At 36.0% G+C, this 19,003-nt stretch overlaps 1 protein-coding gene across 3 annotated transcripts in view; it reads left to right on the top strand.

Annotated features, from left to right (window-relative positions):
• GRM5 (glutamate metabotropic receptor 5) overlaps positions 1-19,003 on the top strand; it is a 475,017-nt gene that overhangs the window by 383,088 nt on the left and 72,926 nt on the right. For all 3 annotated transcript variants that reach the window (XM_045818291.1, XM_045818292.1, XM_045818290.1), the window contains exons 6-7: positions 3,612-3,780; positions 9,101-9,227. In XM_045818291.1, coding sequence (XP_045674247.1) covers positions 3,612-3,780; positions 9,101-9,227 — 296 coding nt within the window. The remainder of the gene's footprint in view (positions 1-3,611; positions 3,781-9,100; positions 9,228-19,003) is intronic.

Below are 19,003 nucleotides of genomic sequence, written 5' to 3'. Positions count from 1 at the left end.
GGTAGAACACTAGAAATTTGCAGATACTGAACTGGTTTGCACACTGATTCTTGTTATGTGGCTCTGCCCATAAAAGGACCACAGAAATGATCTGTTTCAACGTCCTAACTTCCCTGGGAGAAAGTTGAATTTCAGAGAAAGGAAAAGGAATGCTCAAGGTAACATAGACCATTAGTAACAGAGAAATGACACTACACAGACCTTAGGCCTAATCATCACATAAGAAGAATTATTAAATTGTTTTCATCATCTTTATATTACATTTGAAGTGATTCTGTATATACAGTTGAAAGGTTTCATTATTAAAGTTACCATTAAAGTTTTGATTGAAACCAACTCTGTGATCTCTAAAGAGAGACCATAATCTGTGATTATATAACCCCAAAGGCATAGACTATTATGTGCTTGGAGTGTCCATTATGTTGGCCAATAGAAAATTCATCACATATTTAAGAATTAAACTTTTTCTTTTAAGAAGCACCTCAGCACCCAAATTATAGACTGAGAGGGCCCTAGGTGCCATGTAAATCCAATAATCTGCACAGTGCCCCCCACCAAATGATGCTTCAGTTCCTCTGACAATAGTCTTGCTTCAGCCCCTTGACTGAGTTCAGAAGCTCACTGTTTCTGAGGAAGCCTGCTCCAATTTTCAGAGTTATTTCTTTAACTGAGCACTGCCTTCCTTTAGTTTCTATTTATGCTTTAATAGAATATTTTCCCCTTTTGGTTAAAATATATTATAGATTTTCTTGGAACAATATATAAAACTAAGTAAAAATTTTTTTCAAGTATTTCAACTTGAAATTTTGGTCAGTTAAAGTGGGATCTGAAGGAGGCAAAGGGTTTTCATGTTTATTTTTTGAAATCTAGATCCCTTCAGTTTTTACCATTTTCCCTATGTGAAACAAAAAAAGCATGGATATAGCTATAAGAGCCTTAAAATGTGGAGTAGTTCAGATTTCTGCAATATTTAAACAACGGGAAGCTGATCCCGTAGCTCTGTCGAGTAGATCCAGAGCACAGTGGGGCCTAAAGGCTGAGGTTAGGTCTGGCTCTGCTACCAGCATGCTCTGCATCTTGGTCATACTCATTAGCCTCACTGAGCTTCAGTTCCATTATCTGTAAAATTGATGTTTGGGACTAGGTTTTTTCAGAGTTAAGAATTGGTAGAATGGGAGTGATGGCTCATTTGGGGGTGAACAATGAAACCGTCAAAACTGTTCAAATCAGTAGCAGCAAAGAAAGAAGCCTCCTGACACCAGCATTTCTTTCTGCCTCCAAGCCTAGAGTGTTCAAAAGTTACATGCTCACAGAGGAACCTTTTGAAGACCTAGAAGGCCAATGTGTTTGAAGTAGCCAATGACATAATCCATGAGTTCTTTTTGTCTATGTTCTCTGTTCTAATGGCTCAACTCATTGTATACATATAGTAGCCATGAGATAACTGGCAGTGAAAAGATGTAGGACTCAGTTTTGTTTCCCATAGATCATACTTTTGGTTTAGAAATGGAATTTAGACAGTTACTCAGAATTGTTACCGACTACAAATACAACACGGTACAATAATCCTTAAGCCACTGAACAGCCAACAAAAACTTAAGAATGAGTTAACATTCTGAAAAAAAAATAGTACAGTAAAAAATGTGATTGGGCATGAAAACAGAGTGGTATCATTTTACAATGTGCATACAAACAGATGGATGTCAGGACTGGTCTTAGTATATATGTCCTGAGCATTAGTCTGAATATACTAATCTGGCAACTTGAACCCAAAAGCCAGAAAGTTTTCCATCCATGTCATTTTCCACATAACTAAATATGCTGAGCATGGGAGGTTGCAGGAGGTATTTATAAGAGCCCATCTTCCAGTCCTATAAACCTTGAGAGGGAAAGTCATAGGGTACAATGTGAAAACTTTGTGAAACTAAGACATACCTATAGATATGTCTGATACAGCCACCAGCCTGCAGTGACAGCGGAATGCTGTGGATGGCTGGTTGAAACAGGAGAAAAACATACACAGGGACAACTGGGTCCTGTGAAGAAATAGGGATGAAACAACCACTCTCTCTAGTGGAAAGTGCCATGACCACCCTCTGTAGTGGAGAGAGTGCCACTTTCCCACCAAAGCAGGCTTTTATTAAGAATACAGATACACTTTGTGGATAACATACAGTCTGGCAGGGAAGATCAAAAGGAATAGGTAGCTTTCAAAGGTGCTAGTAGATCTCCCGCTGGGATTCTGGGCTGAGAGTGTGTGTTTTATCACCCAAAAAGACTACAGGACATAAAAGGCTAGTTTCGTTTCCTGCCTGTGCCTTCATATTCTAATTCAATAGCATCCTCCAGCAAGCAGATCTCACAGGATCTTGCATATTCTATGTCCCAGGCCTGATTACCCCGAGGGTCCACCATCTCTGGTCTGGACTGCACCATCCCTGCTATTTCCTTAGGCTTGAGTTGTGTAGAGGATAGAAAGACAGCCAGGAGACTTGGATTTCTCACAACTAAGAACAAAGACTCAGGTTCTGATGAAGCCAAGGGGGACAGGGGTCGATGTCGATCACCCCTTCATTTCTATAGCCCCCCAAGTCCTTCCCTGAGGCCTCCACGTGATCATGCCTGTCTTAAGTGATTCCCTCCTTGGGAAATCTTACCCATCATTGGCTAACTGATCAAGCATTGGAGGCCAGGCACAGAACAGGCAGCATTCATGCCAGGGGAATAAGTTGTGTCTCCTTAGTGTCTCCTGGTTCGAGGGTCTCTCACTCAGCTTAAGTCATGGGGGGTTACAGCTTCCTGAGACCAGGCAGGGCAGACCCCAACATATGTCTACAAGAATGGACATAGGGATGGCACTTCTCCAATGTCCTCAGACTGAAAAGTTATTTCAGAAGTGCTTCTGTGGTAATGTTCTTACATGGAAGAAAAATCATCTAGACACACACATCAATTTTCCCTCTTTATATCTCTACCCCATACTCAAAATAAAAATAACACCTAATAAGGGCAAAGAATTCACAAGGTACTAGTATATCCCAGGATTTTTTGCATTGCATGAGGTACTTTAGAAGCAATTTTCAGGCTTATTTTAAATATCACTCCTGTAAATGTCTTTACAGAATGAATTTAGCCATTGATTAAGAATAAATAATAATGGTAAAATCAGGCCCTTTTCAAATTACCCCCAAATTCCCTATACCTGAAGACAATATTAAAATTTACCAAATTTCTCACTTGGTTAGAAAAGGAAAATTTTATTTTCCTTGAGTGAAGATGAAAACCTTTTCATCATTTTTAGAAGTCTAACAGTAGTACTTGTTTAAACCTCTTGAACTTACTTCAAAACTTGTCTCTTATCCTGCTAAGGTCAAGTCACCTTCTCACATGGCATTATTTTCTATTTCAGGTATAGACTTGAATATTTTTTAAATTGGTCTCTGAAGAAAAAGTGAAACATACAGGTTTTTTGTTATTCTTAGTGTAGTCATGGAAAATTCCAGTATCACTGATATGACAGTAGATACATAGTTTGGGATGAAATGTATTGCTTTTTCATAGCTGAGATTTTCTATTGTTAGCTGAGTAATTATTATATTCTTGTCCCTAAGGTATGAAATAATGAATTTCAAAGAAATGGGAAAAGATTATTTTGATTACATCAATGTTGGAAGCTGGGACAACGGTGAGTTAAAGATGGATGATGATGAAGTGTGGTCCAAGAAAAGCACCATCATCAGATCTGTGTGCAGCGAACCATGTGAGAAAGGCCAGATAAAGGTAAAACAGGGTCTATGTTTCTTTATTTTTGTTGTAAATTCAAAAGTGTTCATTGTCTTTGGCTATTGTTTAAAATTTTAGAAACTTGTTTTATCTTATATACTGTAAGCTTCCAAATGTCAGAAACTGTACTTTTTACTTTTTTCTCATTAATTCCTTGTGATATCTGGTATGACCCACAATAATCTTAGTACTTGGACTCATTGAACCAATTGATAAGTCATGTTTGCCCACACTCTTTCTATCTATGAGAGTTTTTAAAGACATATTTCCTGGGAATACATAGTTCACAGTTGGAACTCATATTAACTTGTAATTATCTTAACAACTATTTATCAAACTCCTACTAATGTAATAGTTTATATCAATGGAGAAAAATAAGTAAGACACCTCTAATGTTGGAAAACTTACAATCTAGTTGAAGAAGAAGATATCATGGGCACAGATAAGTAATTGTGTAAAAATGCGATGATTTCATTAAGAAAGAAAAGAAGGGAACTATATAAATTCATATAAAGGGAAGGGAAAGATTTCTTCTGAATAAAATGTCAGACATTGTACCACAAACAATAGCTATGATTTCAGAGAGAGATGAGGGGAAATGCAATATTTACTTCTTGTTCTAGTAAAAGAACATTAATAGGAAGGGCATAGAAGTGGTCAAGTTTTCTGAAATAATTGTGAATAATCTAGGGTATATTGCTTTAAATACTTGTTATAAAAGAGAAAGTTAAAATAATATATTGATTATATATTAATGAAGAGTTCTAAATAGGTTGAACTTAATTTTATTAACCAGGGGTTTGAGAATAATTTTGACCAAGATGTTGACATACACTGGGCTATAGTAGGTGAAGATTCATGAGTAAAGGTATGAAACATAAGTAATGAAAGAAGAGACAAGTTAGAAGTACACTGTGGTTAGAAAGACCCTGAATTGTGCAAGAAACAATGAGAATGGAAAGGGAGCAAGGATGTTTGAGATGAACTTATTGAGGTAGATGCTACCAGCCCTGGCTACTATTTGGATGTAAGATTGGAGAAGAGAAAGAAGTCTGAGACAATCATCTGTGATTCCTAGTCTTAGTAACTAAAAAGCTCCATTGTCAGGAACAGAAAAATGGAAATGGATTTATGGAAAAGGCAATAGGTTAGTCTGGGGTGTTGGTTTTGAGATATCTAGTCAGTGGTAGAAAATATTGGTCTTTAACAAAGAGAAATAAGGCTGAAGATACAGATTTGGGAATTAATTGAACAGAGCTAAAATGGAAGCTATTTGAGGATATGAGATCACTGCACCTGAAAGTACAGAGAGAAAATAAATGTACACCAAGAATAGAGATCTTGAACAAGGTCTGCAAAAAGGAACAAAAAGTAGAGAATGAACAGCCACAGGGTCAGGGACATATAAAGAACCAGAGAGCACGGTGTCATGTAAGGTAGTCGTCAATGGAAGAGAGAGGTCAAGGAGAGGACTGAAGGAAAGACATAAAAATTGGGGTTAGCCCTTCACTTGGGGCCTTCTGGAAACAGAAGCCTGCCAGATTAAACAGAATAGAATGGTAACTGAGCAATGGGAACTGTATGGCAAAATGAAGGCAAAAGGGTGGTCTGGGAGTTTGAGGACTGTGTAAAGCTACTTTTACACTAAATAAGGTCTAGCTACATGAACAGGAAACCATCCAGTGAAAGAGGAGGGTGAAAGTATACTAAAAATTAAAAGGAGCTTATCTAATGGGATATAATGCCCTAGGGGAAGAAAAACAATGTCAAAATAAGTTATTAATCAAATAGTTATTAAAGTACTACTGGACATTTCATGCACTTTATATAACTAGTATAATTAGCCTTGTTCTTTTCTATCAACCTTACCTTCACACTGTTTAGAACACATTCAAGTTGCTCACTTATTGAATATTTCAGTATCAATTGTAAAGTCTTCAAAAGGTTGTTATGAAGACTTAGTAAGCATAAGACCAGAAAAAAGAATGACAAGGTAAATGAAGATAAGTATAAATTTATTAATACCTGCTAAATCACCCAATGGCTTATGTGGTATCTGAAAATTTCCTCATGTTTTGTTGTGATACACAAGGGTTGGTCAGCTGTGGCCCACAGGCCTAATCTAACCTCCTGCCTGTTTTTATGTAGTTTTATTGAAATCAAGCCATGCTTATTTGTTTATGTAATGCCTATGGCTGCTATAGTAAACAGAATTGAATAGTTGAATTTCCGTAAAGACTGTATGGCCTATAAAGCCTGAAATATTTACTGTCTGATATTTTTCAAAGGGTTTGCTAACCTTTAATGCACAATGACAGTCTGCATTTTGGCCCGTCATCTTGCAGCTAAACACTTCATGTGAAATTCTTTATGAACTCATTCAGAATATCAATTGCTAACAATTTCCAGTTCCTCCTATAGAAATATTACCCTATGTAATTACTCCATGGGCCCTGTCTTGGCCCTTCACAGCAATAGTTTGAACATGTAACTTCAAAATGCCAAATGGCTGATTTGAGAGATTTCTTTATAATATGCTTTGTTTCACACCATTTCATATAGAGGCCTTGAGGGCATCCACAGATTTTGGTATCTACAGGGAGCCCTGGCAACAGCTGCCTGCAGAAGGGACAACTTAAGTTTTTGTTGGCGTCAAAAGTTACATGTGAATTTGGATTGTGCCAGGCTGGGGGAGGAGGGTTGGTGCCCCTGACCTCTGTGTTATTCTAGGGTTAAATGTATATGCTTTTATACTTCATTTTACTAGGAATAATTTATACAATAGAAGAATTTGATTCCCTATTGTAATAGTTTAAACAGTAGTTAATTTGTAATATTTATTTAGTCATTTTGATTCCAAAGTCTATTCTCCTAACCAGATCTTATTTTCACTCTATTAAATATAAAATTTACAACATTTTCTTAATATGGTTTAAGGCTCTCATTTAGCAACTTCATTAATAATAGCAATATTTTATGGCATTGTTCAGATTTACTCATTTAGAGTCCATGAAAGGGCATTAGTATAGCAAAGGTTCAAATATGTTACATATATTTATTCAGAATGAAAGCACCACTACTTCTAGGATATTCAGAAAAGAATTGAAATTACTTTGAAAGAATTGTCACCACCTCTTGTACTCAAAATGAATGTGAGACAGAACATACATAACAAATGAAAAAAAGTAAAACAAATCAGTTTCGAATGATCAGAAGACATATTAGTTGTCACTACTGATACAAAAAGGGGTGTAATGTTTGAATTAATCTTGAAATATAACATGAACTCATTTTGGTAAAAAAAGATGAAATTCACAAGCCAATATGAACTGAACCACAGGAAGTCAGCATATTTCTAGAGGGAAAAATGCAACTGCTCTTGTTTGCTCAGACCTGCAAAGAAAAAGAATCCTGCAGTATTTGAAATGTGTCTGAAGCATTACTAATAACCATAGTTTTACCAGCATGGTTGAAATTACCCCCAAAATGAAGTTAATGTCTCTATGTGAATATTTATATGCATACTAATAATAAAACAGTTAACATTTTACTGTTGTACAGTTGACAAATTACTGTGATATACTTTTAATCTTTTTAATCTTTATGTTCCTAAACAGAGACCTGTGCAAAAATGACATACTATCCATCCAGATAGGTTTTTGTCATACTTTGCCTATCAGTGGAATAGTTCCATTTATAAAGTTTTATACATCAAAAAGCTTTGAGTTTAACCAGGCTGTCCATTAATTCATCTCTGAAAAAGTTAAGAGGAATTTAATTATAGCTACTAAGCATAGTAGCTATATTTAGTAGCTACTAAAATATATAGCATTAAAATGCAATCCTCAGGAAACCTTATAAAGGTAGGTATATTTAAACAGCAATGGCCTTGGTTTGAAGAAACAGGGTCAGATGGAGGATGCACAGCTACTTAGTGGATACAAGCGATAATAGAGCCATAGTGCCTTTTGATCCCCAGGCCAGTACTCTTTCCTCTACATCTTTCAAAATATCATGAACTCAATCTTTATATAGACCAATAAGGCTCAGCATTCATGGGCATGACCCTGAAGTCCAAGAGGCACTGTTTGATTCCTTATTTACCCACACACGGTGTGTGAGCTCATGATGCCTCCATTTTCTCTCTAAAACAAAGCAAATAAATAAATAAATAAATAATTAAACCAGTTTTGTTACAAAGGGTTGTTCAAATGTTTTAATGAGGTAACAGCTTGTGGCATTCACTAAATAGCCAGTAAACAGCCAATATTACTGTAAAGAATACTTTAGCTTGATTAAACAGGGTCAAGTGAGCAGTTCTGCCTCACTTCTCTGGATGTTTTAAGGAAAGGATAGTTTAGGCCCTTTTTGTCACCATTCCCTACCTATATCATTGCAGTGCCAAGAGCCAGCACAAGGGATGGTACGAAAAAAGAAAGAGGTGCCACCTTACAATTGTGTTTAGCTATAGACGTCTGGACATTGTTATTAGCAAGGGTTCTTAATAGAGTCAGCATCTAAGACAAAGAATAAAATATAAGGTGTGGAGGGAGGTAGACATCCTTTTCTAAAGAATAATATCTGAGACTCTTACAATTGTTAAATCAGTTCAATTCTTTTCTGTCACCTAAAAGACAAATAGATGAAGAGGTATATATAGTTTCTATGACCTTACCCATATCCACTTTCATCCCAAGCAAATCAAATTTACTAGAATAAGAAGGGATGGGCTGAATTATTAAACTATGGTTTTAGTAGAAACAGAGACCAAGAGAGGACCTCCAAAAAAATTTCAAAGTCTGTCTCTTCATTCAATACAAATTCCTAGTCATTTTTGATCAATATGGACAGATTGTTCAACTTTAGCAAATATACAACAGTTTTTGCTAACAATCTGCAGCTAGTGGACAGGTGCTAAGGTAAATCCAGAGAACACAAGTTCTTAATTTGAGGGAAAGAGAGGCATAGCTCAGGAATATTCAGTTACATATAAGCATATGTGGATGTATGTGTATTTACATATGAGTACAAACACAGGCACTTATGTACACAGTTAATTTTCCAAAGACTTACATTTAATTTAATTCTTGACCTATCACCAACCAATTTTATGATGTTGAAATGGTTACCTGGCCTGTTTCTTTAATTATATAATGAGAATATTAATACTTATACTGCCTACCTGGTAACATTTGAAATAAGTTGAAAGTAGCATTTGAAAGTCCTTTCTGCTTTGTGAAGCAGTACATTTGAATAAAAGATTGCTGGATTTTTATGCATGCAAAAAAATAATGGTAGTTTCGAATACTTGCTGTAGGTGATCCGGAAGGGAGAAGTCAGCTGCTGCTGGACCTGCACACCGTGTAAAGAGAATGAGTATGTCTTCGATGAGTACACCTGCAAGGCGTGCCAGCTGGGGTCCTGGCCCAATGATGACCTTACAGGTACATGTATCCCAGTGTCAGCACAGATACATTTCTGAAAAAAAAAAACAAAAACAACAAACCCTGAAAAAGACACAGGCATGGGAGGAGGGGGTCATTTATCTCCAAGTATTTGTCATCTTGGTGGCCTTGGTTTATGTGACAAAGGATTTCCTTAAGAACAGAAGCCTTCCCAACAACTGGATAATCAGGAAAATCTATAGATCTTACAGAGAGATTGGCCTATATGCTCACCCTCACCACCAAACTAAATCAGAAGCCGCAAGTTTACTACTGGGCATTTTCACCCCATCCTCAAGATACTCAGAAGTTCCTATGCAGGGCCCCAGTTTACTGTCATGTGAGGTAGTGAGAGAGAGAGCTGCTGACCGGGAAGAGACTAAAATACATTATGACGTATCCAAGAGCAAAAGAGTTACACAGAGTTGAGTAGTTGGTCTAAAACTCTTTGTTTCTCTGAGTGCTTTTCTTTAAACCAGGAACCTCCAACTAATGAGTCTTCAAATAAAGTTAGACCAAGGCAAACTGATCTCTGCTTGGTTTTTGTTTCATTTTGTTTTGGTTTGTTTTTTGGAGGGTGAGATAGGTGTTTTGTGTTGTTTTGGTTTGGATTTATTTTCTACAAAAATGTTCAGGAATGTATCATTTTGTTCTCAACATATTTCATAGCTATATCTAATTTTTGCAATACAGAAACAGAATATGTAGCTTTCATCTTTCCCTCTAATTTATTCAGTGCATATTACCTGCCTGTTTGCCTACCACTGTAATAAATATACAGCCTCTGTCTTAAACAAGTTAATAAGGAAGACAAAAAGATAAAAATATGATTCCAATTAATAAAAAGGCAAATTTGTGAAAGAAATGTATAAAGAGAGGTCCTATGAGACTAAATTTTCTAAGAAAATAAAGAAAAACAATCCAGGAAGAGGAGCACCAAGTGTTACGTCAGGTCATCTAGCAGTTTTAAAATTAATACAGATTTAGCACAGCTTAAGGCTTGAAAACTGTAACATCATCGGTGTTAGTCTCCATCCCTCACCGGATGAGAAACCATTCATGGTAGTTGTACTGGCTCATTTTGAAAGACTTTTTCTAAAACTCCTGTGATCTTGGGCCTTTTGAGGCCAATTCACAGTAAAGCTTTGTTTTCAATGATTGGCATTTATGCAGAAAACTTTCCTTTTCTTAAAAAATAAAAATCTCTGCCCTGGCTGGCATAGCTCAGTGGATTGAGTGTGGGCTGCAAACCAAAGTGTCGCAGGTTCAATTCCCAGCCAGGGTACATGCCTGGGCTGCAGGCCATAACCCCCAGCAACTGCCCATTGATGTTTCTCTCTCTCTATCTCCTTCCCTTCCCTCTCTAAAAATAAATAAATGATAATAATAAAATCTTAAAATAAAAGAATTTAAAAATTAAAATCTCTGATTTAGTAAAAAACCCAAATGCCTTATGTTAGTTAGCACTGGAATCTTATTTTTACCATTAGGCAATGAGCTTTCTGATCTTCTTATACATCCTGGTATCCCGCAAGCCAAGTCAGTGGCAAACACAAAGCCTTCCATAAATTTAGTTGAATAGATGAACTATAGCCCACTTGCACACTCTCAGTAAAATGTCAGAAAGAAAAACAAACATGATTGGTTTCTGTGGGAGGGGGGTGAGGAGCAGTATTGTGATCTTTACCTTTTTGCTATTTCTCTTTTACTCAAATTCCTAATTTCAACATGGATTATCATTAATTGAACAACTATCCTGCAGATTCAACTATTTGCATTGCTAAGCACCTTGAAACTCAATATATAGATGTAATATTTTTGTTGTATATTTTGTAAAACCATGCTGCTGACTATGAACATGGTCTGCTTATGTAGACATTGAACAGAAAAATATTTATTATTCTTATTTGCATTATAAAATAAGTGGTAGAGAAACTGAGGTTAAAAACCAGATGTGGTTCTTATACTTTATCATCTTATCAGAAGAGTAACATTAACCACCCCCCCTTCTCTCCTTCTCTCACCTCTGTGTAACACACACACACAGACAAATTGTGTTCAGTAATATGAGGTAAAAAAATATTTTTAAATTAAAATATTAGGAAAGACATAATTTAAATGTGCAGCCATAAAAGATCTCTCAGAAGGAATGAAAAGTAGATGAGACCTAAATGGTGAATAGTAATAGCTAGCAAAGAATCGTGAGATGGGCCATTCTGGCTGGAGGAAAAGCACATGGGAAGGCCTGTGGACAGGGAAGCAAGTGGGAAAATGGTGTCAGGAGAGATCAGAAAGGTGTCAGGGGCTAGATCCCATACAGCCTTGGAGAACACGTTCAGGATCTGAGTGTTTACTATTCTACACAATGATAAACCATTGTGGGCAAAGCACTAGGAGAAAAAAATGATTGCAGGTATATCTTTAAAATATTCTAATTTCTGTGAGGGAGAATACTGTGGAAAGAGTTGAAAACTGGGAGCAGGGAGATCAGCTGGGTGGTTACTGCAGGGTGGCTGGAGTGAATATTAAGTAAAGCTACCAAATACTCTGCCTTGAAAGCTGGAGAAATAAATGCATTTTTTTCATAAAAATCAATAGTCTGGTTCCAGACAAGATCACTTTGAGATGCCTTTGAGATTTTCAAGTGTGAATTAATTAATTTAACAATTAAGACCTTCTAGTTTGTGCCAGAAAATGTAATAGGAACTGGAAATATAAAATACAGTTGAAGTTTCCAAGAAACTCACAACCTAGAACAGCAATCTTCAACCTATTTTATATCATGGCACACAAATTCATCACTAAAATTCTGTGGCACACTGATCTGACAAAAAATAGTTATAATTTTGATTCATTCACATTGGATGGCTGTTGTATTGGCTGTTGTCATTTCTTTTGACAATCTAAGGGAAAAGAGATCAGTGCCCCTGACTAAATAGTCAGAATTGCATGTTTTAAAAATTCTTGTGGCACACCAGTGTGCCTCTTGCCACACACTAGATAAAGATCACTGATCTAGTGGGAGAAAAGCATGCAAACAGGTAACAACAATGTACTAAGTGCTGTAGGTGAAGAATGAACAAAGTATAATGGAAAAGTGGAGGAGGGCCTACCTAACACTGGAGAATTTGGGATGGTTTACTTTTTTTTTAAGATTTTATTTATTTATTTTCAGAGAGAGAAGGGAGGGAGAGAGAGAGAGAGAGAGAGAAATATCAATGTGCGGTTGCTGGGGGTCATGGCCTGCAACCCAAGCATGTGCCCTGACTGGGAATCAAATCTGCGACACTTTGGTTCGCAGCCCGAGCTCAATCCACTGAGCTACACCAGCCAGGGGATGGTTTACTTTTGAGGCTTGATCTTGAAGCTCACTTAATAAAAAAGTACAGATCATATTAGAAAGCAAGGACAGCACCAGGGCTATGAATGACACCATCATTTTCCAAACTGGCCCATCCCAAAAGAAGTGACTGTTCTCTATCCCTGTCCACCCGTATCTAGTCAATTATCAAGTCTGGCTGTTTGACTTGCTAAATATTCTTACCCCATCCATGCAACTCTTCCCTTGACTGTGTTCTCATCATCTGACATTTGACTACTGTAATCATTTCCCAGTTTATTGCCCTACTCCCAAATTTATACTATATTCCTGTAAGTCTACTATTCACCTTGCTACTAGATAATGTATCCAAAATACAGATCTATTCCCTTGACTTCATTGCTCAGCACTTACCAGTGTTTTCATGTCTCTATAGGATATATTCCAAGTTTTTCAACATGACACACAAAATTCCCTCTCTCCCATCCTTTCCTATGATCTTGCCATTTTCAATCACTACCTTTTTATAATGCTCATGTTACATTCTGGTATAAAGGGCTGCTTATAATTCTCATCTACACACAGCGCTATTTGATTCTTCCATGCCCATACATGTATTTTCTTTTCTATCTGGGATGCACTTACTCGGTGACATAGAGGAGGCTCTCAGTCAATGTGTGTCAGCCTGCAGTAAAACAATGGGGAGAGCTACCAGTGAAGATGAAAGTAGGCATTAGGGGCATCCTGTGAAGTGAACCTGTAACTAAAACATTTGGACTTTGTCCTATAGATAGTGTGGGGCCAGTGGAGGTTTGTAATCAGAAGAATGAAATGATTCCTCTGGTTACACTGATATTATGTGAAGTTTAACCTTTAATTGAGATCTACAGCACTTTGTCTAAGAGCCTCTAGCTGTTTGCAGCCCTGTCTCACTGACTCTGATGCAAAGTAACAGATCACTTGGAGCTGCTGGCAAGAAGACTGCTCTGATGGCTTCAGTTATTCCAAAACCTGCCACAGAAATGCTTCAGGGAACAGTGTAAGCCTCTCCTCTACCCACTTGGCTTATAGTTGCCCCACTTCACACTGCAACATGACAGTTCAGACCACCCTTGGTCAGTGCCCTCACTGTGGTAATAGCAGCTCGCTCATACATAATGCTTCCTGTGTGCCAGGAACTGTTTAAAGCATCTTCCAAATGTTATTTCAATTAATGCCAGAAAAACTCTGTAAGACTGGTAGCACAGTTAAGAGATCTGAGCCCACTTAGAATTGAATAATTACTTAGAAAAACAAGTAGGAATTGCAATCAACAGGCATTACTGTCCGTATACAGAGTCCAGCAGAAGTAAGGCCTGCTTGGGGGTAGTTGGCAGGGTAATAATATGGGTGTAATAATTTATAGTTTTAATTTGGACATTTCACCTAAAATGTCACATGGTGTGCTTGAGTGTGATATTGTTATGTTACAGAATTACATGCTTATGATTTTGAAATAAAAGATTTTGTAATGAAAAGGGGGCATTATTTATGCCAGCCCTGTATTTACCTATGGACTTGTATGTACATATACATTCAGAAAAAGATGTCTGAAATGAAGGTTACCTACTGATAAGAAAATATGTTTATGAGTGATGGGATTGTGGGTTGCTTTTTCATATACATACATATATGTGTAAACATACATTCATATAATATGAATTATATTGTGAAAATGTGTTTTTATAAATAAAGCCTTTAAAACAAATGTTAAGCTAGCCATATTCTTAATAGTCATCATAGACTAGCAGGAACCAGGGACCAGGAATGAGGGAGAGGAGGAGAATCTAGCATGAAAACTAGAAAGAAAAGAAAGAAATTTATAAATGGAAGGTGAGGGCAGGACACAGGCAACATTCCTAATTCAACTTATCTTTATTGAGGACAGCAAGTAGTAATTCTTTACCTAACAATCATCAGATATTGTTGTCAGCAGTGAGTAGGAAACAGGATCTGTGCCCTCAAAGAGATCATCATCCTAAATACCGATAAATGATGATAAGATATTGAGTGTTAATAGCAAAGAAAAGCTGTTAACAGCAAAGAAAAAGAATAAGTGAAAATAAGCTTCCACTTATTTAAGTGAAGTGAAAACACTTAAATAAGGTTTAAAGTTGCCTCTTCAGTGAATTGAATACATACAAGCATTAAAGTAAAGATGGGAGTCGAGCAAACTAAAATGAAAGAGAAGAGTGTCTTGGATGTAGAATGATGAACTGAGAGTGATATAGGCAAGCTGGACAAAGGTCAACTCTTAGAGGGCTTTGGAAACCATGATGAACATTTTAAAGTTCATTCTAAGGGGAATTGAAACCATTTGTTATTCATTCAGTCATGTAGTCATTCATTCAACAAATATAGACTCAAGTGTTGAAAATATTTCTATGACCAAACTATAATTATCTGCCCCCATAATATTTACATTCTAATGGAGAGAATAGTTTTAAATGGGTCAATTATTATCACCAGAATATCCAAATATTAAAAAAGAAAGGAAATGTAATCAAGATAGACTACTGTGTAAATACTATTTACATAGTCACAACATAAAGAGTGAATATTGTTTAAAAAACGATGAACAGGGGGGATACTGATTTCAGAATAGTGGTTTCATCTAGAAAGAGAAGGGAGTCAGATGTGAGTTACAAAAGTGATTCCGGTTGTATCTGTAAGTTGTGTGTGTGTATAAGGTGAAACAAATGACAAGATCTGTTAAATCTGACTATTTTTTGCTCTATGCCTCCCTGCATGTTTATAAAGTATTCATATTATTTGAGATAAATATTGAATGCTAAAAGATAAAACGTAAAAATAAAGGCTAAATTGGGAATTTCAAAAGAAAGAGAAGAGAAAATGACAATAAGGAAATTTTGTGAATCACAATGTGAATCTGTTTGTGGTTTGGAGTATGTTGATGCAGTGGGAATAAAAAGCAATGAAAAGATCTTATTAGGAGATAAAATCAATAGGAGGACATAATTGTTTCCCTAGGAGAAAATGTTAAGTGAAATGTGGTCTGGTTTGAGAGAGGAAGGAGGGATAAAAGTGTAAGGCAACAATTTAAGCTAGGCACCAGATAATTCCCTAACAGCTGCTGCCAAGGTAACTTTTTTGTTGCGTACCATTCCTCACCAGAAACAGGCGAAAATTGTCCTAGAAAGAATATTTAATTTGCTTTCTCTCAAAGAGTTTAGGATAGGATGTAAGTAGCAGATCTTTAGCTCCCCTGGCCAAAGCCAAAGGCATGAAAACACTTCCAGGTGGGTTTGCCAAGTCTGGCCACCTTCCAACAAACCCAAGTAAAAGAAAAAAGCAAAAACAAGGTGGCTTTCAAAAAATAACTTGATGGAAAACTTTTTGAGGAAATTAGAATGATTTCTTGCTTTTTCACTCATAAAGAAATGTATCTTACTTATTTTTATGTGCAAAGCTGTAAAATGGAAGGGAGGCACTGCATATCAGCATTTTAATGTCAATAGGAACATTCTCTAAGAAGTTTCTTTGGTTCCCTCCAAAAGGTTCTTTTGGAGGTAGGAACCTTTGTGTCTTACCTTAAGAGGAAAAAAGGGAACAAACAAAAAGGGAGTTGGTGGGAACCTAGGAGGGACTGGAAGATGAGCTCCAAGGAGGTGTACCCATAGATGCACTTTATAACTCCAGCTTTCGAGTTACTCTCTTCTTACATTGCTTGTTTCTTCTGTGTTCCTGGGTTGTCTCACTAATCCTGGGATTAATTTTTTAAACTTTTAAGAAGTACACTAAATAAAAACATGGGAGGATTGCTTTTACATTACAATAATGAAAACTATCTTAAGCACTATCCTTTGGAATCTTATGAGATCAATATTACTATTTTACTGTTGAATTAATTAAGACCCTGGAAGATTCTCTATGTTGCTCAAGATCACAAAACTAGTGAAAAATCAAGTTCGAGTGCTATGACTTCACTACTTTATGCTACCTGCCTTTCTTCACAATCACATTTTGAAGCCTCATAGTTTCAGAAAATTATAGAAAGAGAAAAAAAACAGCTTTCAAGTAGTCATATGTTACTTATTACCAAGTTGCTCTGATAGTTTTCATTTCAAGTGTGCTTGAAACAAGCTGTCTGTTTGATTATTACAATTTAATTTGCACAAGAAAAGGGGTAAAAAATCCTTGCCATTTATTAAGTATCATGTGTCTCTGAATCTTTGTAATAAAATTTAGATAAGAAATGTGTTTATTTCTGTTAAAATAATTGAAATAAACAGTTCCTGTTGATATTAAAAATAGAACAGGCTTTCAGAATGATAACCTGTTATTTCTTGGCTTCTAGGTTAGGTAATAATCTGGATAAAAACATGCTATATAGCTGGTTATCCTCTCATTTATTCATTCAGCAAAAGTTCTTTTATCAAGTTTTCTTTCAACACAGTTTTCAACACTGTGCTAGGTTCTAGTGATAGAAATATAAAAGGGGTGTATCTTACTTTCCATTTATATGGAATCAAAACTTTTTAGTGGAAGAGGCTGACTTAAATAAGTTATTGCATTAAGAGTATAACATGATACATACAATAGTTGAATCATATGCCAAGGCCAATGGTGGCACAAAGAACAGGAGTATTCCTTAGCAAATAGTTCCAACTAAGCACAAACAGCACTGGGAACTGACCACAGAGTGTTCAAGCAGCCAGAGTTCCTACCCTCAAGTACCCCAGAGCCTAGGCAGACACTCATACTAAAAAGCAGTTCAGTTATATTAACTGGTATCTCTCCGGTGTTAAAAAAAAAGTTTTAAAAATATATAGTGATAAGAAATGTACATAGAGATAAATAGATTGATTTAAGAATGAATGAATAATGAAATCCCCAAAAAGTTCAAACCTCCCTCTATTGAATGTCTTCCACATTTTAAAGTAACTACATTAAGTAGGCCTGGAATATGATAAAAACTCGTTTAATGTTTGTCTAAAGAAAGAATAAAAGAGACGGGGAAGTAAGGGAAATAATGAAGAAACAAACAGAGGAAAGGAATGAAAGAGGAAAAAAACAAAAGAGCTAGGAGGAGAGTAAGAATTGGTCACTATAGGAACACAGAGGAGAGAATGTTAACCAGCTCTTGAGTGTTTAGTGGTCCCTTCTGGGAGGAGACAGAACCAGTGTGAGTGGAAATGAGAAGTTAATCAAGTAAAAGGGGGAGAAACTTTCAAGCGGGAAGGCCCTAAAGTTGATAAAACATATCCTAGCTAAGAAAATGTATATTTTTTCCAATATCACAAAGCTATTCAGAGGCAAGTGAATAACTATTTCACATTCACCTTTCTATCAAAGTCTATACTATGATAACTACCCTTTTCTAAAGAATATAGATCATAATCATGACTAGCTGTTAAAAAAAGAGTGATCATTTTGTCTAATGATATAATTTCCAGATCCCAAAGCACTTTTCAGATTTTCTTTGTTAATTTTGCTACATAAACATTCACCAATATAACCTAGGGAAGGTAGATTTATGACAAATAAATTATCTCTAATAATTCATCTTTATTATCTTCCAACAGCACAGCAATTAAATCAAAAGGCTTTGGAGTCAGATATGTCCATGTTGAAATCCACATTCCATCAATGAGACATTGGTGTGATTTTATGCAAATAAATTTCTTTCTCTGAGCTTCAACTTCCTCTTCCATTAAGTGGAGATAATTGTAGTAATGAATTTATTGATTTTGATGGGAGATTAAATAGCATTCATAAGTTAGTACCCCTTAACAATCCTATTAACTGTCATCTCTCCAGTGTTCAAAAGAAAAGTCTTTAAAAACATATAATGATGAGAAGTAAACAGAGATAAGTGAATTGACTTAAGAATAAGCGAATGATAAAATCTGGAAAATGTTCCAACCTCTCTCTATCAAATGTCTAATACATTTAAAAGTAGGATCCTTTAAGTCAATGACTATTGAGCCCAGTGAATTGCATAGAGTAGGTGAGAAATTTGTATTTGTTGAATACAAATTCTCTGTAAAGATAGTCATGAGCCATCACAATACTAAAAAATAATCTGCTATTTTTTTAGTCACTCTCCCCGATTTAAAAAAAAAATAGTTTTCTGGTTTCATGTATGACTTCATCACCCACCTTTGATGTTTTTCTTACATACAAGGGAAACATTTTTTTAACCTTTCCAGGAGGGATCTAGCATCTACTACTGCCATCAATACTTCTACATTCATTGTCAACTATTCATTGGGTAGTATTTGAAATAAAACTAAGGGTGGAGTTTTGCAGTGTACCAGGGGTTATTATTGATCTTCTTTTCTATCTACTTTCACTTCATTGGAGATCTTACTCAGTCTCATATTATTAAATATTATCCATACACTGAAAATTTCTGAATTTAAATATATAGACTAGACTCTTCATCTAATCTCCA

Source organism: Phyllostomus hastatus, unplaced genomic scaffold (genome assembly GCF_019186645.2).
Source record: "Phyllostomus hastatus isolate PE091 unplaced genomic scaffold, TTU_PhHast_1.1 phas_scaffold_317, whole genome shotgun sequence".
NCBI classification, from domain to species: Eukaryota; Metazoa; Chordata; class Mammalia; order Chiroptera; family Phyllostomidae; genus Phyllostomus; species Phyllostomus hastatus.
The sequence above is the reverse complement of the archived record's forward strand: the minus strand, read 5'-3'. Positions and strand labels throughout refer to the sequence as shown.